The sequence below is a fragment of the Balearica regulorum genome, chromosome 10, assembly GCF_011004875.1.
Source record: "Balearica regulorum gibbericeps isolate bBalReg1 chromosome 10, bBalReg1.pri, whole genome shotgun sequence".
In the NCBI taxonomy this organism is placed as follows: Eukaryota; Metazoa; Chordata; class Aves; order Gruiformes; family Gruidae; genus Balearica; species Balearica regulorum.
Window position 1 is genome coordinate 3,431,864 of NC_046193.1, and position 27,367 is coordinate 3,459,230.

The window sequence follows — 27,367 nt, forward strand, 5'->3', positions numbered from 1 at the left end:
AAGCTGTTCCTTTTTAGATCCTTTCAGGATGTTCAGACTTCTGAATGCCATCTAGTTTGCCTTTATACACAACAAGCCAGATACTGGTATTAGTTGAAAAACATGCACAGATAACTCAATTTTGCTTAAAAAATATTTAATATGGGATGACTATTCCTGATATAGGACAATCCAATTTGTATGAAAATAATTTACAGCGGGTCAGAATTATCCCATACTAGCACCTGAATTTCCAGTTTTGTTACTGAATTTACACTGGCAGAAATGGGGAACTGATAATGCACTAGATGAATTTGATTTCTTAGCTACTCCAGACATGCCTTCCAGCTCTCACTGAAGGCACCTGTCAGGTTCTGACATATTCTAGAAATGTTTAACCTGTAAAGCAGATAAAGATGCAAGGGTCAGAACAGGACAGGAGATTATTTTTCTGTCACACAAAAATTTGTACGATCTTAAATCTGCACTGGAATGAACTCAAAATTTTTGTCCAACTCATTCCTCCACTCCAAAGGACAGTAAAGGTTTGTTTGCCCTCTGACTGCTTGCTGGAGAACACGAAGCTGGGTTTTCCAGATGAGTGTTGTCCTCATGTAACTACTAGCTGCTCTGAAGAATGACTAGTTTCAGTGAATCAACATTTTCCAGTGAAACAGAGCTTTACCAGAACATTCCTTATCAACTCCAGCTTAGATTGCTTGCTTGTCCTGCTTGATTTTCCCCCCACTTGTCTTTAAAAACCCCCCAAACCTCAAACAAAACAAACAAAAAAACCCCCACAACACCACAACCCCCCCCCCACAAACAAACACACACTAAAGAAAAAAAAACAACCTGCATGCAGTCTGGAAAGTGGATACAATACTATCTACCAAAAGGATTAGTAGGTGAGGTCTCCTGGCTAGAGCTCCTCCTTCTTCAGGTAGCCACAAAAGGTAAAAGATGCCAGTCAGCAAAGATCAATAGAGCAATCAGGGTGTACTCTCTGCATAAAGGCCTTGACTGGGAAGGAGGTAAGAAGAGAATCGGGCACTGTAGCCAGCATATGAAAAGTCATCAAATAAATGCATGACTACATTAGAAATTTTAAATAATTGCAAATATTAAAACCATGAAACATCAATACAATAGGAATTAGGAATTTCGCTAGAACTTTGCACCAAAACTAGTCACACATGAGCCTTTTTTTGATATGCAGTCTATCAATCTTCCAGGCACTCAAGCAGATATGTTAGCGGCCATCTCTGAAAGATTTATCAGTCAATTCTGAAGTTTTCTGAGAGCACCACGGCATTATTTAACCTTGTACAGTAAATGCTGGGGAAAAAAGTGATTTGTAAACAAGTAGGCAAAAAAGGCACTCCTATAGCATACTCATACCTCTTCTTTCTTTTGATATTTTTGTGATCATGAAACTGTCTCGTGAATTGGATTACATGACCTTTAGAGGTACCTTCCAAGTAAAACCATTCTATGATTCTATTGGGAAGTTCAGGAACTTCATAGGATAATAAAGAGGTTATTGTTCATTATTGGAAAAGGTGTGTGTTTGTCTACCCATAGGATGACAGACAAATTTCTATCGTTCACTGAGAAATATAGGCCCTTATCACCGTGGTGACAGCTGAGAGATGTATTCACCATAAAGCATTTACACTACTACTTGTCTATTTAGTATAATCATTATAACAGACATATAATAAATAGCCTTGCCATCTAAACTAACAAGTATCCTTATCATCCAGACCCTAATTCTACCCATTTTCATTCCCTATGGCTACTACATCTATTATAATGCTGTTAGTCACATCTTCATTTTATACTTAAAGGTTTATTGCACTGTAATTTCCCTACTGAACAGCCTCTAAATCTAGCCCCTACATCACCCCAAGGCTGACTTGTAGGACACTGATCTGACAGCGTGCTGCAATTTAATTCTGGTTTTGAGCCGAGTTTCAGTCTGAGAAGATGATGTGATGCGACGCGACGCATAGGAAAAATGAGAGGAATCACACAATAAAGACATTGGGCTGGAAGACAGCATGACTTAAAAATACGTTGCTGCCACGGATTTATTTTTCTATCTTAGGCAAATGCTTTGATCTCTCTGCTCTCCCTTCATCCCTTCAGTTCAGCACAGATCTCTGGCTGTCTGTGATGTGGATGTAAAGGCAAGCTCTTCGGGGAAGAGAGGTATCTCACTGTGTTCATCCAAGATTTGGTACACTGAGATTCTAACCTCAGTAAGGCACTCCAGGAACAAGTGGCACACAAACTAAACCACAAAACTACTTACTGACCTGAACTACCATTAGTTATCTCAGACAGCAATGAACACATTTTATAGTCACAGGAAATAACTCAAAGTAGGTTTTATTACACTTAACTCCTTGTGTCAGACTGTATAGCAGTGCCTTAGCTTTTTACATGACACAATCAAGCTCATACAGGATGTTTTGAACTATTTTCTGAACTATTTGAACTATTTTTTGAACAAAAATTGTTCAATTGCCCAGCAGCAGAAGTAAATAGCAGGTGCATGGCAGCCAACTCACTTCTCAGGGATGTGTTTTAGTTACGAACACAGCACCAGCAGCTGCCTGAAGCTGCCTTTGCTGCTTAAATGTAGCAATTTTTTCATTAAGCTTTCCCATTCTTAAGACTGGGTTTGGATACAATCCATGTTAGTCGACACTGGGGCAGTATACAGAATTAAAGTTTGTAAATCTCACAAGAACAGCCTTGTAAGTAAAACTGCTACTACAAAGACATCTTTCCATTGTAGATAAAGCCAAAAATCTGGCCTATACTGACTGCAAAAACTGAAGAGGCTGCCTTCCCACTGGCAGGAATTTGATATAATACTAACCTTTGCCTAGAGCGCCATGGGAAAGGATACCTATAAACTGCTTTGTAAATTGTGAAGAATGAGCCAACCTTGAAGCTATATAGGTTAGCACTAGCTGAGGGCAAACCACCTGTGTGAGAATAGGGGATTCTAGCTATTCTACTTCAGCTGAAGAAATATGACACTGAAGCATCACTAAGAGAGTCAATGCTATAAACAGATACCAACTTTCACATTTCTGTATTTGAGTTGAGGGAGCAAGGAGATACTGTGTATGCTCTTGCTGAAGAAAAGTAATATTGCAAGTAATATTCCAAATACATAAACTAAGATCGAACAAAAGCAATATCTACAGTGATTTCTGTACACACATAAAGAAACTAGGACACAGGCAACCACACAAACATTGTTGTAAAACATAGCTTCATAAAACCTCAGCAGTTATAGATCACAGATACAAGCAGTGGGTCATGCACCTGAAGGAATAATGTTTAAGCCCTGACACATGCATCAACAATGATCACAGTAAACAGAACAACTTGTATTTTGGTTCCTGTTTAATGTTCTTCTGTATGGCATTGTTCACAGATTTTATTTTATTTTTTGGGGGCGGGGGGGTGAGGGTAAGACAATTGGTAAGGGAAGGCAGGTTCTGTGAAAGGAGAAATAAAATATGAAGAGGTTGTATAGGAACAAATGACTGAAACTATTATTAATTACTTATTAACTACTTATTACTTATTAACTACTATTATTTCTAAAGTCTTTTATTGGGTTAATGTATTTATTTTTAATAATGGGCTAAAAGTGCCTGGTAACCTCAATGGAAAAAATAAACCCGGTATGTGTTACTTTTAGCCATTCAATGCATTTCTCCTACAGAGATGCCTCAATGTTGATTTGTCCCTTTTGGCTTAACCTTTAATTTTTCAGCAAATTTCACTGTATTACTGCTGCAAATATCGTAACCGGCCTTCCACCCTCTGCCCCCCTTTTCATACATTAGGTTGACAGATCAGGTGATTTCTCTGCTCAAAAACTCTCACATCTGCATGTGCCCTGAGCTGCCTTTCAGTGCACTGAAACACACTTTTAACTTGCTTGGGCTTAGATCCAGTCTAAGTATTCATATAAAAGTGGATCTCTGCTGTTAAGGTGCAGCTGGGAAGGAATGAAATCGTGAAGATACAATTCTGATATAATTTTACTGTTTGATATTTCCCCCAGCTGCCAACCACAAGTTTGGGAAAATCACCGAGAGGAGCACAAAAATCTCCTTTTTTTAACAAATCTGAGGTGTCCTTAAATGCTCAGTGCATAGGAGAGTGAAAAAAATATCGCAGTAGCTGTTTTAAAACCTCACACAGAGGAGGCGGATAGCAGGAACTCTGCATGCATCTCATGAATGTTCTACTTTCCCCCTTTGAATACAGAGATCAGTCTTGGACAGAGTGTTAAAGCCTCACCATGAAGGGCTATTCTTTGCTATTACTTTAGGCTAAAACAAAAGACACTTCAGGAGATACAATCATTGCTGCCTAGTTCCTTTTCCTGGGCTCCTACAATGGGCCCCAGTTCTTTTTTTTTTCTTTCTTTTTTTCCTCCTTCCACACATCTTTCTCTTATTTTTTATTTCTGTCCTTTTACTCTTTCTTTCTGCCTCATTGAATCCATTAAGGCCTTTACATAGCCTGCTATTGAGAAATAAATTTTCTTTGGGTCTAGTGACTGAGTCTTAACTGCTGGCAAGCAAGGCTTAACTCCTGATGGGAGGGCAGAGAAAATGATGGGTAAGAGGTAAGAAAAGTCCATCTCTGAATTTGGGGTCTTCGAGCACACCAGATACCTTGCAGTGTCTTGCTGGTAATCAGCTCAAGGAAAAGGAACATCCTAATCCTAGCAGTTTTTCCACTTCTTTAATGCCTTAGCCTTGATACACTGAGTTATCTTTCTGCTCATATTTTCAACCAAATTAATATACTCTTTTCAATTATTTTCCTTAGTTTAGGTCCATATGCCAGTTCTTTTTTCACAGTTGTAAATTAGAAGGCACTCTGACATCAACAGAGATGTGCTGCTATGAAAGAGATGTAAAATTGGGTCCTCTCTCAATTAATACAAAATTATCCAGTCAGAAATATAAGCACTATTCAGGTCTGCCAATAGTGTGATAAACTATTTCAAAGCCACTAAAAGCCAGATTTAAAATGAGTGCATTGCAGTTTACTCCAGCACCAGAACAGACCTGCATGCAGGCTGAAGAACCTATCACGCTGGGGTGATAAACGAGGTTTTATACAGGTGCACAATGCAAGTGAAGCAAGGGACCTACAGAGGGGCCAAGCAGAGACCTGTCAGGACAGAGAAAGAAAATCAACCCATGGCCCTATCTAGCATAAGAAAAGGGGTCTGCACACAAACAGGCCAGCTTTGCAGGTGTATGCAGGCTGGCATAGAAGCTGCTGGCCCTGCCCGCCTTTCTTGGGGTGAGCAGCTCTGCAGGGTCAGTCTTTCGCTATGGGGATACGTTCTAACAGTGACAGCCTTGGTAGATGATTTGCAAAATCTAAGGCTTGGAATGAAGGGGAAAAGCCTTAAAATCTTGAAGTTCTAAGTAGCTGCTACATAAAACTGAAACCATCTCAATTATCTGAGAACCACAGAAATCATTCACAAAATATAAAGCAATGAGTTGGGGGGAAAAAAAAAGGTGAGACACAACTTACTATCAGTGTGCCCGCTATTGTCTCCAGCCTGCATAATGAAGTTATCTGGGGGGGTGGACAGTGAAACACCCATAAATCATCCTGCACGCCCCAGCACTGCAAATGCAGGTGGAGGACGGATCATGACTATAAAAAGAGAGATAAGGGGCAAATGTGTAGAGTCCAATAGCGAGAGATGACACTACACTCACCCAGCCAGAGCCTAACAGCTTACATTTTGCATTTTAAACTGTTCACACAAATTATGGGTTTTCCTCAAAAGAAAAATGAAAAATAAAATGTAACCAATACTTAAGTACAGTTGCAGCCTTTTTTTTTTCCCCTAGTAATAATAGAGAGGAGTTTGATTTGTTGGAATAAACTCCCAATAACTCAGATGTCTATTTTGTATTGAACTGTTCAGGCCTATCAGAACTGCAACCTGGGACCAAAGGTCTTCAGAAGCAATACAGAGTGAAAAAAAACCAGGGCTCTACACCTTTAGTTAAACCTTGCTAAAACAGGGATGCTAATTAAGTATATTTTAGTACATTTCATTTGACATATTATTTATTCATTAAAAATGGTCTTACAGTTTTCAGTGACTGTTTCCTGCCCATCACATTCACAGATTAACCATAATGTCAAAACTACTTACCAAACCATTTTCCTATTATTGTTAATAGGACTATGTCAAGATGCCCCAGTCAGGCAGGCCATACCTTACTGTTTTATCTCTGGTCTTTTAACACATAGAATTAATGCAGACTTCCATAAAATTTCTTGTCGATTTACACTTAAATGGCCCTTCACTACATTCAGCTCAGCAAATCAAACTGATCTCTGGAACTAATTGAGAAGTAAGGAACAGTGCAGCGTTGGGAAGGACAACAGCCATGCAGTTACAAAATTAATTTCACAATGTCCAGCTTAAGATCCTCATATTGACCACAGCTAGAAAATGCACTTAGCAGCCTTTACAAGACACTAGTCTAAGTTTTACATGTAAAGCTTAAATAAAACATTTAAACCAGTAAAAATCTGGCAATCCGTATGGAACCTAACCAAGTTAGATTAGTTTCCAACTGGAAAAGGGGAAACAGAACCCCCATTTTTAAGAAGGGTAAAAAGGAAGACCCAGGGAACTACAGGCCCATCAGTCTCACCTCCGTGCCTGGCAGGATTATGGAGCAGACTCTCCTGGAGACTATGCTCAGGCACATGGAAAATAAGGAGGTGATTGGTGACAGCCAACACGGCTTCACTAGGGGCAAATCGTGCCTGACAAACTTGGTGGCCTTTTATGATGGGCTTACAGCATTGGTGGATAAGGGAAGGGCAACTGACGTCATCTACCTGGACTTGTGTAAGGCATTTGACACTGTCCCACACGACATCCTTGTCTCTAAATTGGAGAGACATGGATTCGATGGATGGACCACTCGGTGGATAAGGAATAGGCTGGATGGTCATGCTCAAAGAGTTGTGATCAACAGCTCAATGTCCACGCGGAGAACAGTGACAAGTGGCGTTCCTCTGGGCTTGTTACTGGGACCAGCTCTGTTTAACATCTTTGTCAGCGACACGGGCAGTGGGATCGAGTGCACCCTCAGCAAGTTTGTTGACAGCACCAAGCTGTGTGGTGGGGTCGACGTGCTGGAGGGAAGGGATGCCATCCAGAGGGACCTTGACAGGATGGAGAGGTGGGCTCATGCGAACCGCATGAAGTTCAACAAGGCCAAGTGCAAGGTCCTGCACGTGGGTCGGCGCAATCCCAAGCACAACTATAGGCTGGGCGAGGACTGGATTGAAAGCAGCCCTGAGGAGAAGGACTTGGGGGTATTGATTGATGAGAAGCTCAACATGAGCCGGCAGTGTGCACTTGCAGCCCAGAAAGCCAACCGTGTCCTGGGCTGCATCAAAAGAAGTGTGGCCAGCAGGTCGAGGGAGGTGACCCTGCCCCTCTACTCCACTCTGGTGAGACCCCACCTGGAGTACTGCATCCAGCTGTGGGGCCCCAGTACAGGAGAAATGTGGAGCTGTTGGAGCGAGTCCAGAGGAGGCCACGAAGCTGATCAGAGGGCTGGAGCACCTCTCCTATGGAGGACAGGCTGAGAGAGTTGGGATTGTTCAGCCTGGAGACAAGGCGGCTCCGAGGAGATCTAATTGTGGCTTACCAGTACCTGAAGGGGCCTACAGGAAGGATGGTGAGGGACTGTTTATCAGGGAGTGTAGTGACAGGACAAGGGGTAATGGGTTTAAGCTGAAGGAGGGTCAATTTAGATTAGATGTTAGAAAGAAATTCTTTACTGTTAGAGTGGTGAGGCACTGGCACAGGTTGTCCAGAGAGGTTGTGGCTGCCCCATCCCTGGAATTGTTTAAGACCAGGCTGGATGGGCTTTGGGCAAGGTGGTCTAGTGGAGGGTGTCCCTGCCCACAGCAGGGGGGTTGGAACTAGATAATCTGTGAGGTCCCTTCCAACCCAAACCAGTATAGGATTCTATAAGTTTGTCATTTAGAATAAGAAAGGCTCCCATCAGAACCATGAAGCAGAAAAGAAGAATGGAGAACATTAAAGGTTAAGACACTATGCACATACACAGAAAAAAAGAAAAAAATTAAATAGCATAAGAGTAAAATAACAAATTATGGCATTATTTACACATATTCAACCCAATATCCTGCTTGCATGTGCTGGGTAAAACAATACTGCTGCTCCTTTAAGAAAAGTAAGTTCTCTGCTTTTCTAAGGTGTTTATAACTTTTCCAATGATGCCATGGTAGAAAGTGAAATTCTTGAATGAATAATTAAAGTGACAAGGAAAAAAAAAAAAAAATCGGAGTGTCTCATACTTTTACATTTATATGCGATAACTGCATCACCAAGAAAGCTTGCAAGGTCATTTCTAATAGTTTATAATGATGAACTGCAAATTATTTTCTTAACCAAACAGAATCCTTTTTAGAGATGCAATGGATAATATGAGGCTATCCAATGATAAATGAGGAGGAAAGTCATAAATGTTTCATGAAGAGATACTGCGTAATCATTAATCCATTATTTTAGCTTTTGACTTGCAGGACTATCTAATCAAGCATCTCAGACAACTCATGTTTATGTAGAGAGAGTAGCTATATCAGTTCTTTTTCTTATGTAGCACTTCAACAGATGTGAGCAATACCTTTCAGCAATGCATTCCGTGCTACGGCTAAGAGTGCACCTAGAAAGTAAAAAGGGGTAGCAGGTGACAAACGGAACCATATTATTTTCTAGCATGTTTTCAAGACAAAGCTTGATAAGACAGTGCACAAGACATTTTCAAATTTGCTTAGTTTTTCAAATAATATCAACTTTATTTTAGAGCAACATCTACAGCTTTTTACAGGGGACATAGCCTCTTAGCTCTGTGTCTACTCCTTTATATTGTTTTGTAGACACTGGATACCTGTGAAAGCATTGATGCTTTCTGCATGTTCTCGTGTCAAGTCAGGACAACACTCCTGACCTTCCCTTTCAGCATTCCCATCTATTTTTATTAGCCTCTCCTTCTGTTGTAGCTTTAAAATATGACAAGTGGAGAGACAGCATAAGGTTAACACACTCGAAGATGAGAATGATGTTGAACTTCAGGGAACTCAACACAAAGTGTAGGAAAGGATCAAAAGATTCAGATGTCAGAATCAGATAGAATAATGTTCACTGATTACTGAAGCCTATCTCTGTGATACATAACGTAGTTCCAGGAAAATGTGAAGAACAGACTTTCAGGAGATTTGTCCCTCTTTCAGATGATCCTGAAACAATGTGAGAAGGATTTTTCATCACATACTGGCCAGTGGCCAATGGAGAAGTGCAAAACAGTGCGGAAGAACTATTTGGGCTTGGCTCTGGCAAAAGAACAGAAGTATAGTCTTTACAATACTAGTGAGAACTCATTCAAAAAGACCCAAAAAATATATGAGTCTTGGTCTTAGTCGTCATACAAGCAGTGTGATATTCTAATACTAAGTAACAAGAAAATCTTGAAGGTTCACAACAATACTCTTTTAATGCTTCATATATCAGAAAATGCTGACTTTGTGTTGAGTCATAAAATGACAAAACCTGATCTACAGTTTTAAGACATTGGGGGTTTTTTGTTTACTAAATGTTCCCCAGACCAAAAGTAATTTTCCTCCAGCCATCCAGATTTTTTTCAAATTGGTGTTACCCAGACAAATTGTATCAGAAATAATTATGCTTATTGGCATTACCCAGCTTCCTTTATGGAAAGGTTTCAGAGAACAAATTGGAACACACTGTAAATCTGAACACAGTTTACTATTTTATAAGGAACATAACCTTTTTTTGTTGTCTGATTTTTATAACCAAACCATTGTTTAATAATGTATCCTATTGCCATAGAATACACAGCAAAACAAAGAAAATCGTTTGGGGTACAAATGCATATGGCAATGTTATATGTTAGGAACATTCTGTAAGATGGAAGCTGTCTTTTCAGCAACGTTTATCTATAATATCCTTTGGCAGACCTGTTGAAGTCTTCAGCAGACTCTGCATTCTTTGTTCATTAGGTCCAACTCTTTGCAAAAGGACTGAAAGGGTCTTAGCTTGATTTTCTGAGAATTGTAAAAGATATTGCATATGGACAAGGGCAGTTTATGGTATTTATTAGATATCAAATTACTCATAGCCTAAACCAGCCTTTGGATCCAAATCTATTTAGTCATTATTATGTTAGTATCCCTTTTACAAGGAGTTTTGCTTTTCTCTTTGTGACTTGCTTTCAAACATAAGATATCACACTTAAAAAATGCAAAGCTGAGGGTGTGGTAAAATGTTCTAAGATTGCGGAGTTGATTTTTAACACTTTTGATTCAACCCTTCCTCATGTACAGAGTGGGGAGAATTAGTACTCTTTTATACAGCACACAGAACAGAAGAACATAATACAATGATATTATAAAGACATGAGCAAGTTTGATCAGTTGTCCCATGGCTGCGTGACATACTATATGCTAATTAACTGCCAATCCCATTCATTAATATGTCAGTGATGCTGACTAGGAAAGAAAGACTCAAGAAAAAAAAAATTCACCTATTAACTTAGCTTAGTAATATAGAAGTATTTTCAAGTCATTTTGTGTGCATGAATAATTGCAGGCACCCAAACCCGTGCTACATAGTAACACAGATTATACAAAAATGTGTTTTAATCAGGAGTGGATGACAGAGATATAACAAGGTAAGCAAAAAAAAAAGTATAATAATTTACGATATTAAAGCTATCATACCATTTAGAATATTAAAGCTATCATACAAATAACTTGAGATCTAAGACTGAATAACTAATGGCAAGAACCTCAGAAAAGGCACAGATATCTTTCTCCTGAAAGCCACCAGAACCACCTGAAATTATTTTGATATTATACATCTTTTGGAATGGAAAATTAAAATGTTTTGAAGAAAGTGATGACTTTCAAGAAGAGTAATGGAAAAGTTTGAAACATCTATTTAACAGTGTCACAAGTACTTCATTGGGAGTTAAAATTTATGTTAGATCTAATATATTTAATATCTTAACATATTAAATATTCATAATCTGAGTAGAGGAGTTCTGTAGTAGTGCTAGTTGGAGAATGATGATTTTATTTTATGACAGCTTTTAAGGCTTGGATTTTTTTTTTCCACCACACATTAGGATGCAGAGTAAAAAGAGGAAACGAGTAAGCCAACCTCTTGAATATTTCACAGAACACAGCTGTATGAAGATGGTAAGTCTCTCTCTCCCTTTCTCCATTTTGTCAGTGTTTCCCCTGTCCTCTTTCTCTCTAGCTATTCTGTCCCACAGACACCTTCCTTTGAAAATGTTTCCAAAGGCGATAAAACTTTAAAGATGTTTTCTGCTTTGAATAAATATGCTTTTTCATTGAAATTATTCAATTCAATTAAAGTATATAGCAAATTTAAGAGGCTAGCCTAAAAAAACCCTTTTAATATTATGATAAAAATCTACAAGTCAATTTTAAATGTTTACTGGAAATGAGTATATAATCAATTCAATCTAGTGTGAAGGACTACGATTGGATGAGCTTAAACATGAACTTTCAAAATGCCAATATATCAGAAATGGAAACTGCATCCCAGAGGACTGCTCTGTCAACTGTATTTCAGAGCATTTCATTCCTTTGTAGCATCCACAACACCTGATTTCCAGTGACTTTGGCTGTAATAAGTGTCAAGTGTAAGAATATTAAAATTCTTAAATACATCTAAAAAGTGAACTTATGTCCAGGAAAAAACATATCACTGGAAACCAAATGCAATGTCACACATTCATCTAGTAAAAAGCTTTCCTTACTAATTACAGGAACAGAAGTGGAAAAAGAAATTATCAATATTGGCTATGAAAGGTCCTTACTGCATGTTTCTTGAGAAGCAATGTATCTTCTGCATAGGCAGACTGCTGAATACCACAGTGTCTCCTGAGGAACGTGGGGATCTACCAGTTTGCTTCCTCATGATTTTGGAAACAGAACTGCTGTTTGTGGCAAACCAATCTAAATAGAGTAAATGTACGATGAGTCTACTTCTTACAGGACCCTGATCTAATTTTTTAAGCTTGAGACCTATAAAGCTGAACACTGAGTATTAATTCCATTTTCTTTGCACTGCTATTGCAAGACTGCTAGTTATTTCTGCTGAGTTGAAAAACTTATCATCTCATTTCAAGTGGGCAAGACATGTCTCTTTCTCAGGCTGTTTCACCTAACCTCATCAGAAAGGTAGTTATCAAAATCATACTGAAATAAATTCAAATAAAATTTATTCTACCTACCAGTAAGTTGAGGTTTTAGCTAAGCTATCAGGAAAAAAACAAACAAAACCTCACAAACAAAAAATGTCAAACAGATCAACTTCCTTATAGTTACTTCCAAAATGCAAGATCTGTTTCTGGGGAAATGGTATAAGCTGAAGGATTCTTGTGTGATACGTATATGAAGAACAATAAAAATCTGAATGTAAACCACAGAAATTCAGAAATGTAAAATGTATCCTTTCCAAAATCACGAGATCTTCTCCCTGTCAGGAAATTATTTCAACCAATGCTATTTTTCTTAAGTACAATGCAGTTCTGCACAACCTTGCACGCATGCACACATGTGCATTCACAGTACGTGTTTTTTCCCCCCACCCTTGGGTCAGATTATGCTACGGTAGAACAGATCTCCATCTTCAGACATTCTTTCTGATGGAAAAAAAGAAAATTAGTTTTGCTCAGTTTCATTTCTTCACTGCCAGCTGTAGCTCCTCAGACAACTCTAAACTACTTTTATACCTCCCTGGAGTGCGTGCTTCAAAGACATATGGACACTTATCTTGTCATTCCCTTATATCACCTTTGCCACTCTGTACTTTTCTCTTCAGGTTTTTTTCCTCTCTTTCCTCTAAACTATTCATGCTTACATGTATCCCTAGACAGTCTTTCTCAGCATTTTTCCTGCAGTGACTTGATAAAAGTAGGGCTGCATAAATCTGTGTGTGCAACTACTTAGATGAAAAATGCAGTACCAGATTGACTGACACAGTTGGCAAATACAGGCAGAATTCAGCAAATAGTTTCAGCCAAAATTTTGATAGGAAGAAGGATGTGTGTGGTTGAGAAAGCTGAAAAATTTCACTCTAACATTTTCTAAATTAAAAGAAAAAAAAAAAAAACAACACTCCACATTTCAAGCATTTCATTTATAAGTGTAGGCTACTAAACCAGAAACAAACAAACAAAATCCAACCACACTTCCAAACTAAATAATAAACCATTGAAAATTAAATGCACAAAATGTTTCAAATCCACCAATTTTTTTCCTTGTATTCTTTGGTTCCAACGCGTGAAAGCAATGGGGTTTTTTTAGACACCACTCCCCCCTCCAGAACTCTGGCTCTTTTCCCCTCTCTGCTCATTGATCATATATACTACTCAGAACTACACCTGCTACTACTCCAGGGGCAACCTCTCCATCATCCCATGACTCAGGCTGTGAAGTAGTGTCTCTCTGTTGGGTGTCCAGTATGGAATGGCATTCCCTCAAAAAGCTACAAGATATTTTTCTTTTTTTTCCCCTAATGTGCCTACCTTTATCTCTCTGAGGTTTTTCATTATTTGTGCTTTTGGTATTCCATTTGCATTTGTTGTAGGTTGTATTTCTAAATTCAGTCTGTTTATGCGTATAATTTACTTGTGTCACTGAGAGTTTCAACTCCTGTCAGTTTGGGACAAAATTCAAATTTTGGATACCCCACGCACAGAAACCAACACAACTCAGTAGCGATTTCAGGGTTCAAGGAGTGGCCAGTAGTGTAGTCTGCTAAATTAACAAGACCAAACCAAAATAAAACCAACCAGCCTCATCTAACAGAACTAGGGAAAAAACAAATCATGAAAACAAAGAGGAACAAAGCAATGCAAAGTATGACTGATTCTTAATTACCTAGTATTACAATTTATAGTATAGTTACTTATAGCAAACAAAATTTTGGCAGTGCCAGATGCATGTGAAATTCTACCATCCTGATTTAAATAGATACAAATGACGATACAGGTTTGGAGCACAAGAGGGTCATAATACAGCCAATGCACAGAATTTTAACCTCACCTTTCCAGTAGACTTTGTTCCTTTCCAAATGCAAAAATAGCAGATAGTCCAAGCAGCAAGGAGGCACAGTGCAAGTTCCCAGCGAAGATTCCCAATATGTTCAATTCCACCAGATATAGCTAGCACTCTTCGTCTTCAAAGGAGGAAAAAAAAAATATTGAAGCAAAACTGCACTACATATAAAATACTGGACTAAAACCAAATCAGCTTCAACTAAGGAGACTCCTAGTTACCGACTACTGAAAATGCACCATGCTAAGATAGAAGAGACAGAAGGAAAAAATAGAATATTCTCAGTGGATTTTACATCTGGTTAAAAATGAACAAATGTTTAATTTTTCCAGATCAGTGACAAAATATTTTTAAATAGCTTTTGTATAAAGTAAAAGTCAAAGAAAAAAACCCCCAAATTTCTTTGAATTAATATATGACAAATATAAGCCCAAAAGAAAACACTTCAATAATAAATGTTTTTTAATTTTACTGTTTTTTCAAGAAATAATTCTATCCTCTATTTTTACCTTATAACATTTATTTTCATAAATTTGTTTTTGTAATTGAAACTATAAAACCTTTATTTTCAAAACTGTCAAACACCAAAAATTTTCCAGATGGATTTTATTTAGAAAATGCTAACATTAAAACATGAATTTTTAAAAACAAACTTTTTGTGAAAAGTGGTCAGCAAAAATATGTATTGCATTTACTATTTGAAAATAGTGTATTTGAAATACTAGCCACTCAGTTCTGAAAACATAAGTCCTCATATATTTTAGGAACACCCCGCTCAGCCCACGGCCAAAGTATTTACTAACTTAGTAAAGAAGATAAAGAGGGTGAAGTGAGGTTTTTAGTTGTGTGTTTTTTGTGGGTTTTTTTTTTTTTTAAACCAAGAATTTGGGAACAGAAAAATCAAGTTACTTGCTAGTACTCACATAGGAAACCTGCAGGACCAGTTTCCAGAAAACTGGGTTAGCCTTTTATTCATGACAATGATTTTTTTTTTAATACAAGAATGATGTTGTTATCTGGGAGATGCATGGTCCTCTTATGCCCTTTTATTTTTACTTTAAGTAAACACTCAGATTAAACAAAATGTAAATTATTTATCAGCCCATAAATAAAACATGGCTACTCCTGGCTGTATGGATGAAGAGGTTAAAAAGAAGAGCAAAAATTTATTCCTATAACGCTCGGCGATTTCATGAATTCTCTTTAGACTTTTCAGCTGCTATTAAGCCTGAAAAAAACCCTATAGATGATTAAAAGACCTTTTTTTTTTCAGGAATCTCAATTTTCCAGAACAATAAAAGTATGATTTAACTGGTATGTGATATCAGAAGTTGATATGAATTTAAATTCCATACATTCAGAGATTTGGAAACACCTCATCATTTTTAAACAATTTAAAGCAAGCAATTAGTCATTTACTAATTATACACACAGAATAATTAATTTCAGTCATTCACACCTTTTATCATCTTAATCAAATCTCTATAGGGACAGGTCATGGCTCATTCCATGTGTGTTTCCATAGATATATTTGCATACCTGTATACACACATATACACATTCACAGAAAAATTTCCAACATTCAACCTTACATAAATTATCCTGAGCAAAGTTTTCTCTGAAATCTCTATTACATGCTATCTATAACACCTCGGAGACCCTAGATTTACACTACCCTCCCTCCCCAAGACATTGTGAATGAAAATAAATGAACTGAATTTCACAGGTAGTCTGATATAGTTAAAAGCCCTGTAATAATAATCACTGTATTAAATATATAATTAATGTGCATAAAGTTATACAGATAATGTAATTAATTACAATAAAATATATTTAGGTTAAGAATTGAGTATTAAGTTCAAAAAAGTCCAACCTACAGTTACCCATATGAAACAATTCTTCCTTTTGCATTTGATTCAGTCATTAGCTTGGGCAATCAATTCAGAGAATATAAAGTATGATCACTGAATTCAAGGCCATGTCAAAAATAAATAAATGTTCGGGCTACCTGAGAAGGAATCTGATCTGACTCATTCTGCTTTCACCAGCAGTAGGTTGAAGATGAAGGGAAGTTCCTTCACCTGCCTCTAATGATGGAGTAGGAGGATGGAGACATCAACAGCTGGTGATATGGTGGGCAAATGAAAAGATCTAATTTTCACCAAGTCTCTCAGATGGCCATACAGATGCTGCAGAACCTATTCAGTCTTTCACACATTTCAAGAGCTGCAGCTGCTGTTCCTGCTCCAGCCCTGGGGTGCAGCCATTTAAAATGTATCTGTTAAAAGTCTACTGCTTAGCTAAGGCAGGACAAAATTGAACAGGTTAAATAAAAATCACCAAAAAACCCCAAACAACCCAAAACCCTAAAGCCTGTGGTTTGTCATCTTATTTTCCAATGAATATAGAGGTAGAAGATCTTTCCATTTAAAAAAAAAAAAAAAAAAAAAAAAAGGAGGGGAGGGGAGGGGAGGGGAGTAAAGGGAGGGGAGATTACACCAACTTTTTGCAATAGAAAGTGTTATGTGCTTAAATGTAAAATTACAGCCACCTCATCCACGTTCCCCCCTCATCCAGTAAATAGCTTTATTGTGCAAAGCTTCTGCCATTATCTAGTTAGGGAGAGAAGTGATCTAGCATGGAATAGCCTCAGCTAGCTAAAACCTGCAAACAACCTTAAGAACCATCATTAAAATTCACTTGAAAATGGAGATAGCTTTTAATGAAGGATATATTTTAATCAAGAAGGGGAAGCACATATTTTATATCTACAGTCTAGAATTGAAAATAACATCACTGAGCCATAACTATACAAAAAGTGATGAAATAGATTCTTAAAATTCAAGAATTTTGATTGTTGTTTTGCTTAGAAATGTTCTAATTTTTATTTTCAAGTGGCATACTACATTTTAAAATTAATAGCATTTTTTAGAAAACTAAAACAAGAGAGTATACAATAAAAAAACCCAAAATGTGTTTGGGCCACAATAATTGTGAAATAGAAACCTTTTTCATTCAGCTTTATTTTCACTGAAAAAATAATAATGAACAAATTTCCTTAAGTTTCAAACCAACTTTTATTTTTCTTGCTATTTGGACAATAATGATGTACCTGTGCATCTAAACATAAGTAGCATTTCTTTTCCAAAATGGGGAGGTGTCAACACCTGTAAGATGACTGCAGTAACACAAATCAATGCTATGGAGAAATTTGTAAGCTTATTCAGCTACTGGATGCCGCAGAGCCATGCTAAGACAGCACTCAGCCTGGGCTAAGTATTACAAGTAGCTACTTGCCTGTAACGCACATGCCATGGATATAGCTGCGGTGCTTTGGTACTTCGGCACACAGACAAACCCCCAGCAACAGGAATGGCTCCTGGAGGATTGGTAAATTTATTTAAGAGAGGCCGGCAAATTCCTCACTTGAAGATTTGTGCATATCTATATGGATGATGAATTGCATCACACCGCTCACTAATTCCCATGAATGCCACCTGCCCAGTCTCATGGTACCTCTCTCTACTCATGTCCTGCCAACAGCTACACATAGCGACAATCATTCCTCAGCTTCCAGATCCATGAATGTGTCAACTGAGATATCAATTTTTATTCAGCTGTCTTGTAGTGTGGTTGCAGAACTGCATGCTGTGACAAAAAGACATGGAAAACTTTCAATAATAATTCCACAGTGCTACCACCACATTGCAGAATAGTGAGCATGATGGAAGTATATGACTGATACATTGGCATACTTGGGGTTCAAACAGAGCTTGCAGAATTACTTAGACTCGCACCATAATCCACATCCAGCTGTCAAAGTAATGCATTTCAGCAGCCAGTCACTTGAATTACTACACTGTTCTTCCCTAACTGCATAACAACTTCTTAATAAACGTTATTACTCTCTCTCTCTCATGGTCGGAATGTGTCACATACCAAAAGGCAACTTTGCCTTGAGAACACAAGTCTCAGTGAAGATTCAAGATGAGGATTTTTAAAAGCAACCATTTTCTGGAAGCCATCTGCAGAATGTCAACACAGTCTTTTCTAAACGCTCCATGAGAAGTCTCAAATAGCAGAGACACCTACCTTACCCATCCAAAAATCTTGGCCTGATTCTTTTGTAAAGAGTCTCATAGAAAGTAAATGGCAAATTAATGGCCTCAACACAATTATCCCTGCTGCTCCCATTTGAGAGAGACACATGGTGCCAATCAACTTGAACTGTTAGCACCATAATGAGTATTTAAATATATGAAGTGCCATGAATTGTTTTGTATTTTCTTTGTTCAAACAGAACAAAGGTTTAGTGTTTCCCTTAGAAAGTAAGCAGCAACAAGTCCAGAACACATAATTAAACTATAACATACAATGCATACAAAGAATAGATCCAGGGAAGAGAAAGTCTGGCTCAGATGCAAGCAGTGATTTCCTCAGCAGGCACAATGCTCTCCCTAATGCCAGGGCCCGAGCATTCCTGCTGAAACTATCTGAAACAGCAGCAGCAGATGCAGGTTTTGAAAGGAGGAGGCATCCAGAACATGAAATTCTTCTCACAAAGCCTCAGTTCAGTCTGACTGCAGATACCCTCATATCCACTCTTATTTTTTCATTATTCAACTTAAATAAAACAAAAAAAAGGGGGGGGGGGGGGCATTTTAAAAATACACTATTCTCCCTTGCATCCAGGAAGCAAGGTTAATGTATTCAGAGGTCAGAAGATAACAGAGTTGATCACAGCTTCTTGGTCCTTAGCAGTTCAGCTTCTATCTAAAAGCTGCCATGACCTTGCATAAATCACACAATTGATAGTTTATCTTTCACTATGTTTTCCTCTTCTTCTCTGACCACTGCAAGCCCCCTACACTACCTTGTTCTCCTCATCTCTTAATGCAGGGAAAGATGAGAAAGAACAAGAGCAGTAAAATCAGCATTGAAAGTGATACTCTCTGTTTTGAAATAACAAGCGTTTGAAAAAGAGAAGTCCTATGGAGAGATGCTCAGGAATAGCCAAAGCTGTGAAGGTTGTTTGCAACAATATTTCATCACTTGTGACTGCACATATTAAAGCAGAGCAGAAGGAAGTAATTTATCCATATTGCATAATTTAGGCAGATTGCAATGGGAAGAGGTTGTAAGTGCCTCATGGTCATTGTAAGTGAAATTATTCTTGAACAGAGGGTCTCAGTCTCACCCTAAGCATCCCCTGGTATAAACTGCATGATCTTGTAAAATAAGACAATGGGATTCTGAAACAAACTACGAAACTCATGGTTGTTTTATATTCCAAATATCAGATGATATTAAAAGTAAAAATGAAAAATAGTGATTTTCTGAGGCACTCTAGTTAGATAACTACATAAGCCTGACAGTCTCAGGGGAGTCACTGGAGATAAATGACAAAGCTAATTCATGTAACTGAATTATCAAGAATCAGAAACCTAAGTTAAGGGATGAGTTCAAGACATTTCTTTGTGATAAAACTTTTCAATTGTCAAATCTGAATATCCCAGGAGGGATTAGAATGCCAGTGGCCATATGACTTAGCAAAGGTGACACTACATGCCAGACATACTATAAAACAGCAGACATGTCCAGTAATTGCCTCCTAGATTTTGCTACTTGAATTCTATATGCTCTCCCAAAGAAATCACACATGTCTGTCCTTTACAGCACTATTAAAAAAACCAGACAGAATCTGGAGAGTTCATTTTCTCTTCAGCTAGTTTGGTTCATACTTGCATGAAAAAAAAAAAAAAAACAAACAACTTTTCCTTATATATATATATATAGCAAGATTTATTAAAGCTGAGGAACTTTAAGTAAAATCCCCCAAAATTAAATGAGAAGAAATATCTAAGAGACATTTCCTTGGAATGTCTTGAAACTTTACCACTAAAATTCACTGCTGCCACTGACCTAAGACCTGAGTGTACTTACCTTCAAAAAAGTATTGCAAATTCATCTACCTTGCAGGGCATTTAGGGGAAAAGATACTGGGTTCAGGAAGGTTATCTTAATACTCTCCTGATAAATGAAAATTTCCATAAATCATCACACATTTAAAGAAATTAAAAAAAAATCAACAATTGTGATAGAAAAAAGCCCAAGAACCTAGGGGACCACTGTAGCTGCCAGTACAATGAACCAAAGGTAGCCATAGGTAACCATTTGAATTACTACAGAATGTAAGATCACTGGTTAGTACAAGCCATTTTGAGCAGAGTCACTTTGAGTACACTGAGTTTGCTGGCAACAGCTTAAGATCACGTGAAACTTCGCTGTAAAAAAGATCTGTCTTGCACAGAGACCTGAAGATACAAATTATTAACTATTTTTGGATCTCACTGATAATGGAAATTGATGAGAGTTTGAAAATATTTATTGTAGGCATTGAGTTTGGGTTTTTTTTTGTTGTTGTCATGGTTGGTTGGGAGTGTGTGTTGTTCTGTTGTTTAAAAATACGCAGCACTTCAGTTTCTTGACCCAACCAATAGCCTGGGAAAGAAGCCAGGGGACTGGTGGCATTTGAGCATCTTGACCAGAATATTGAGGAAAATAAGCTCCATTGGTATTAGGGCTAATTTGGAATGCAAAGGTTAACTCAAACCAGAGTAAGGTTTGTAATGCAGTAGTAGCAAACTATTAATTCTACATAGGATATTTTGCTTGTAAATAGAAAATTGAATTTAAGCCAGAGTGGATTTGTAATGTGTCTCACACCCAAGACACACTACATTTGAAGGTTTCACTGCCTCTAGTCACATATATATAGCTTGACTAAATGTTATTGAAGATTTTACTCTTCTTCCTATATATAACACAAAAAAAAAAGTGATAAAAGTTACAAGAATCTAATGAATAAAAGATAAATTTAAGTGGCATAAAAGGACATATACCTGAATGGTGGCACTATGTTTCCCGTTAGTTGTCAGAAACGCTGATGTTTGGTCACAAGGGTATTTACAACTAGACTGAACAAAATCATGATATTATTACTACACTGTTGATTTATTCTGGTTATAGCTTATAGTACCAAATATTGTAAGCCTATTTTATGCTTACAGTTTAACTTGACTCAAAAAGTGTGTGGATAAAAACAAACAAACATGGACAGAGTCAGGAAGAGATAACAGAGCCATAGAAAAATTTCATCATACTTTAGGTACACATAAAATAATACACTTAGCAAGAAACCAGACAGCATACAAGAACCTTTTGCTACCTACATATCAGGAACATACTGTTGCAAATGGTTATCCCTGTTCTTTCCATTAACATCATTGTACGTATATGCCCTAGCAAAATTTAGAAAGATAAAATCCTATGAGGAAATTATTTCAAAAAGTATATACTTACTGAAACTGTTTTCAATTTGTTTGAGAATGCACTACAACACCTTTCAATTTAGTAGTGCAGTACATCTGACAGGAAGAAGGGCCTCTCTGTTGTTGGAATTGCTGTAATGGCGCATATTATAACTGCTACTTCTGACTACTCATAGCTGAAAAGTAACCTTTCTATCCAAATTTGAAAACTAACATTGTGAAAGCATATGACGCTACGTTATTGGCTGGAAGAACACTGCATTTTCCTGGGAAAGAGTGTCTTTAATAAAGTATTCCAATGTGCAAAGTTGTACCAGGCTCTTGAATAGAAAGAGGATTAACTGCTGCCAACACATTGTTGAACGGAATGTACTGGGGTACTTATTGCATTATTTCATTATTTGGAAAGCTGAAGAACAGATTCAATCTACTTGAGGAAGGTACCTTCATGTTCCCTCTCGGACTTGGAGCAGTTTCCAAGTCATTTTTCTTTTAAAAAAATAAAATAATTAAAATACAACAAAAAACACCAGAACAGAGGCAGCAGCCTCTTCAGGTCATTTCTCCATCTGTATCTATCCAGCCAGGAACATAGGTGGCAATGTTCCTTTTTACTCTGGGCCAGACTCTATCCTCAGAGCATTCTGTGGGGAATGAAAGGAAAACAAAATGAAGCCACTAAGCAGCAGTAGTGCTACTGTACAGTGGCCTTTCTTATATGTTTTGCTATGCTTTTATCACTGCAGTTTTTTCAGGCCCCATCCATATTGACCTTGTGAACCTTGTTACTGAGCTCCTTCTACAAAAAGCGTAACATATGAGTGCCAGTGCCGTACTGATTTCCGATTAGTTTAGCAGAAAACTACCAATATCTTTCAGACATCCTCTCTGCCTGTGTTAAAGTTACTTTAGGTTTCTATCCAAAGATATGTTTTCTAAACTTTCATCTTTCTTTCTCTAATTGCACTTTATGCAGGTAATATTCTTCAATTTTTGTGAAAATTTATTGGTTTGAGTCTTTCATACCCAAATGTACTCAAGTATCATGCAAGTAGGCAGTTTCTGACATGCAGAAACGTGAGCAGATATTAACCGAATTCTGAAAATGGTGGGATTCAGAGTCCATGTACCAGAATCCTCTGTGGATGCCTGAACTGCTAGGCCAGAGAGCTACCAGCGACCAAGGTTCTGGTAAACATCTGCATGAAGACAGTCACACTGTGGATTGTTGCGCTATCAGATGCTTATTCAACTAGTTAGCAGTCATAAAAATCAGCCTCCTTTGTATGACCATAATGATTGCAGTACTTCCAGACACATTGGAAGGCTGAGATGTTTGCCAGGGACACACAGAGAAGTACAAAGTGACATTCTTTTTGTCACAGCTCAGAAGCAGCTGCTTATCTAATGTGTTTGTGACACATTACTTATTGATAAGCGTGGCCAACCATACAACTATAAGAATGGGTTAGAAACAGCTATTCTGAGTTGTTTCACCACCAGCAGCATTTGTTCTCTCTTGTCTGAATCACTGGATCTTTCCCACTATCTGATAGAGAATCTTAAAAATTGAAAGCTGAGGCTCGCTTCATCCTGCACCCTTCCTAGGCAGCAGTGCTGTGAGTTCTTGCTCAAGTCAGTGTTTCCTCAAGTCTTGTGATTACAAGCAGCTCCAGAGGATCTCTCAGGTACTGAAATTGCTCGTTTCGTTCTATTAAAACACTAAGCTCTGCTGAACAGCACATAAGCTTTCCTGTACTGAAATATCTTTCCGGGAGTTGTGACATTTCCCTGTGGCTGTCTAATCTGCGCTAATTGTTGTCTAATTTGGAAGAGAGGCTGATCCATGGACTGCATAACTCAAAGGTGGAAAAAGACCAGCTTAGGAGGAACAAAAACTTTTGAAAGAATGCCTATTTTAATAATACAGAAACAGATAAGCAGTGGTATTTCAGAGAAGGCTCTGTTGCTTGAGTCAGTAGTCTCCAGTTTACTGACCAGACACACTAAAACTCTTATAAAGTAAGGCATAATAGCTAAGAGAAGGTGAGTACACCAAAATGACATGCTTCCCACCTTTCTTTGAGTGGTTTTCTCTCACAGAGAGTAAAAGAAAAACAGAGTATACAAGATGCTAAAGATTTCAGATAGTATTCTCCACTGCCTTACATACTCATACGATAAGCTTCCAAAAATCTATGTTGAATGCTAAAGGGTATAAACCTATGAAACCAAAAGGCTAGCAGTTTACTTTGTAAACTTCTCAGGACTTTTTCTAAAAAAATATATATATATTTTATATAGGACAAGGCAAAAAGAAAAATTATCCTTCAACAAAATGAGCCTTAAAAGAGTCTTCTTGTTACTGCCCTAGTCAATTTATTACTGTATTTATTACTCATACTGTTTTCCAAGGTTTCTCTTCTCTGGCGTGGTTCATTATCTCTTGACACAAGAAAACGTACAAAATAGTACCACACTGTTTTAGGCAGCAATTATAGCAACATTCTCTGTACTAGCAATATCAAAGCTGTGAAACACTTTTCAGTTTTAAAACATAAACATCCTGTTCTGTACTTCACAGGACTATATATTAAAACGTAGCTGCCAAATAAAGTAAAGGAGACTTTCTGAGCTTCACCGAGTGACCAACAATCAACAGAATGAAGAAAAATTCTCATTAGAAGAGAACCTACTTGACGCAGGATTTTGACAAAAATGTGTGGGAGACCTCTTCCTTTTAGAGGAAGGGAACATATATTTTAACAGGCATAACCCTAAAATTGTAAGCCCCAGTGTATAATATATACTGCATACTACTCCTATACTACGTATAAGATACACTGCATTGCCTAAACAAATGTCAAAAATTAGCAACACATATGACTCAGGGTGCATATTAAATTGGTTCTGATCTTACTTGTATCCATATTGGACAATCTTGAACCTTAAGAGTGAAGGAGACAAGCATTCAGAAGATGCACTGCATGATTAGCAAGCCAAAGGAGGGTTCATGCGCTAGCCAACCTGCGGAGCTCTGGTTACATGACGACGACATGGGAAAGAATGACATGTTGATGATGTTAATACCATATAGTAGGCATACATCTTAGAGAAAGAGAATCCCTTAAAAAGAAGGGATTCTTTTCAGACTATCTTTTTTCCCCTCTAGATTCTAAAATTTAGGAAATTAAAAATTGGTTGGTTGTGTCAAGTTTTTTCCAGTGCAGCAGGGTCTTAATCACTGAAACACCTCCAGAACAAGCATGGATACAACTATAAAGTTGAGCAAAGGTAATCTTCCAGTGAATTTGTAGCAGATTTAGTGACTAAAAGTATATGTTCTTTGAAATGAACTGGGAGAGTACAGGTGCTGAACTCTCACTGGAAGTCAATGTGAGCTGACACTTTTACTTTTCTGAAAGTTATATGTCCAGAACTGACAAAGGATACAAAATCTGTGTACTGTACAAACCTCTCTTTTTTAAGGTTTCATGTAAACCTTTCCTAAAATAGGAAAGAGAACATATCCACAGGTTTTTAAAAGTGCTGCAAATAATCCTTGACAGATATTGCTGGATACCCACTTGTGGTCTCCAACCATCAGTGCTCAACAATTAGATGTATTTCAAGTTCTAGAAGATAATCTACAGATTACAGGTTAAAGAATCTGTAATAAAATTCTCTCAAACTGGAAGAACTCTTCTCTGGAAATCCACGTAATTCCATATTTGGCTTTTTTTTCAAAAGCAGCAGACAGACAACTCCCAGTGGTCACATTAGCTGAGGGATTCTCCCTAGAGCATTATGCACAGCTCTGAAATACTTGCCTCTTACAGTGTATTTTCTGTGACCTCCACATATGAGAATGAACTATTCCTAGTTGAGCCACATTTGCTGCTTTTCAGCCTAGTTCTTTTTTCTTAAAGTCCTGACAGGGTTGAGTGTTGCTCCATTCATTATCTTTTTACACTTATCAAATTAAGTCCTCAGCAGACTTTTCTCTAAAATTTCTAGTAATGCTTGCAAATAATGACATGTACTTCTTAAGTTATCTGAATGTAATGTGACACTACTTAGCAGCTACTGTGTATATCCATATACTGTTTTTATTTGTATATGTATAGGCGTGTGTGTATATCTACAGCAAGAGACAGAGACAGTGATGGATAAACACAGAACTCCCCACTTTAGCCATTCCTGACCTATTTTCCTTCAACCTCTTTCACTGAAGTCATGGCAACTTCTTCTCTTACCAAGTCTGAGAGTTTAATCCTGTCAAATAACATTTTTGTACTGTTCCACTCACCTCTGCTCTATAGTTTCTTGGTACTCTCTCAATATATCCAATGACTCCTTCAGTCTTCTTTCAGTTTTCCCCCTACTCCTCTCTGAAGGAATGATGCAGTGACAAATATCTCCTTTTTATTCTCCTTCAGAGTGACATAAATTCAGCACACAGCAGCAGCTGTGAACTGAAAGCACCTAGAAGAAACGGAAGTCAACCTGATGGCTCTCAAAATTTGTGTTGAGCCTTTTAGTCTGTAGACTTGTACTCTGTTGTTCACTCAATTAAATGTTCATAAAATGACAACTACAGACTACAAAAAATTGAGAACTGTTCTATGATTTTGTAAAATAGTCCTTCATAGTGAGTTCTTGGCTACAAACTTGTGTAACAAATGAGTGACGGTAAGCTCTTATCTCTTCCACACAGAACAGGCCAATATAAAACCACTACCTGACTAGTTAAAAAAAAAAAAAAAACAAAATTAATTACTCTGTCAAGATATTTCTCATACTCACTGGCTCTGTACTAAATTGTAGTTACAAAAAAAAAAAAACGAAACTGCAAAGGAACAGAGGCACAAGGCTGTAAAGAATAGCTGATAGGTCAAAAGAGAAAAGAGAAAACTGCAAATATACAGGAGCTATTTGGGGAGGTCTCAAGTCCTTTGTCCACATTTACAGCTACTGGGTCTCCATAAAATACCACTCTCCTGTAGCACTTGCAACTTAGAGTATGATACTTAGTTAAATAAATTCAAATAAAACGCACTAGCTCAATTTTTAATTTGTAAACTAAAACCAATAGTCAGCAGAATTGAAATAATTACAAAATAGCTGTTGAAGGGACTTTGGGAAGATATCAGTCACTCTCCTTTTTACACAGAGGACAACTATGCCTATATCATTGTTTCCAGGCCTGCATGACTGATATTCTGTAACCTTTATAGAAATTCCATAGCAATATTTACTGAGTCTTCCTCAGGAAGTCCTCCTGACACTGCAAATCAATTTCTTTGCTGCCATAAAAGAATATTCTGGAAAACAGTGGAACATTTAGCAAAAAAAATGGTTGGGTTGATTTTTGTGGGGGTTTTTTTCCAGTCTGTGTTTACTATACTTTTTTGCACAGCAAGAACATGTCTATAATTTAATTTCACTAAAACAACCAAGCAACCACCCTTTCTGTTAATGCCCTGAATCTACAAAGCAATACTTGGAAATATTCTTTAAACGTGTCAAAACTTTTTTTTTTCTTTTTCTTGTGATGAAACTTTTTCAAGAGCCAAAAATAGGGGTAGGCTTGTTTAATTGCATGGAACTATTTGCTTTACACAGTACCCATGCTGAGATAGCCAAGAAGTAGATGAATGTGACTGCTGGCGAACATTGTTTTCAGAGTTACGTGAGCATCTCTAAAATCCCTTGCACCAAGGTCCTTAAGATTCTCAATGTCAAGAATTGAGCAAATGTAATGGACACATACTTGGACAGTTGAAAATGACAGTATTATTTACAGTCACATGCAT

At 37.5% G+C, this 27,367-nt stretch overlaps 1 protein-coding gene across 2 annotated transcripts in view; it reads right to left on the minus strand.

Annotated features, from left to right (window-relative positions):
* SLC6A11 (solute carrier family 6 member 11) overlaps window positions 1-27,367 on the minus strand; it is a 105,612-nt gene that overhangs the window by 63,165 nt on the left and 15,080 nt on the right. For both annotated transcript variants that reach the window (XM_075762767.1, XM_075762768.1), the window contains exon 6: window positions 14,209-14,341. In XM_075762767.1, the coding sequence (XP_075618882.1) occupies window positions 14,209-14,341 (133 nt within the window). The remainder of the gene's footprint in view (window positions 1-14,208; window positions 14,342-27,367) is intronic.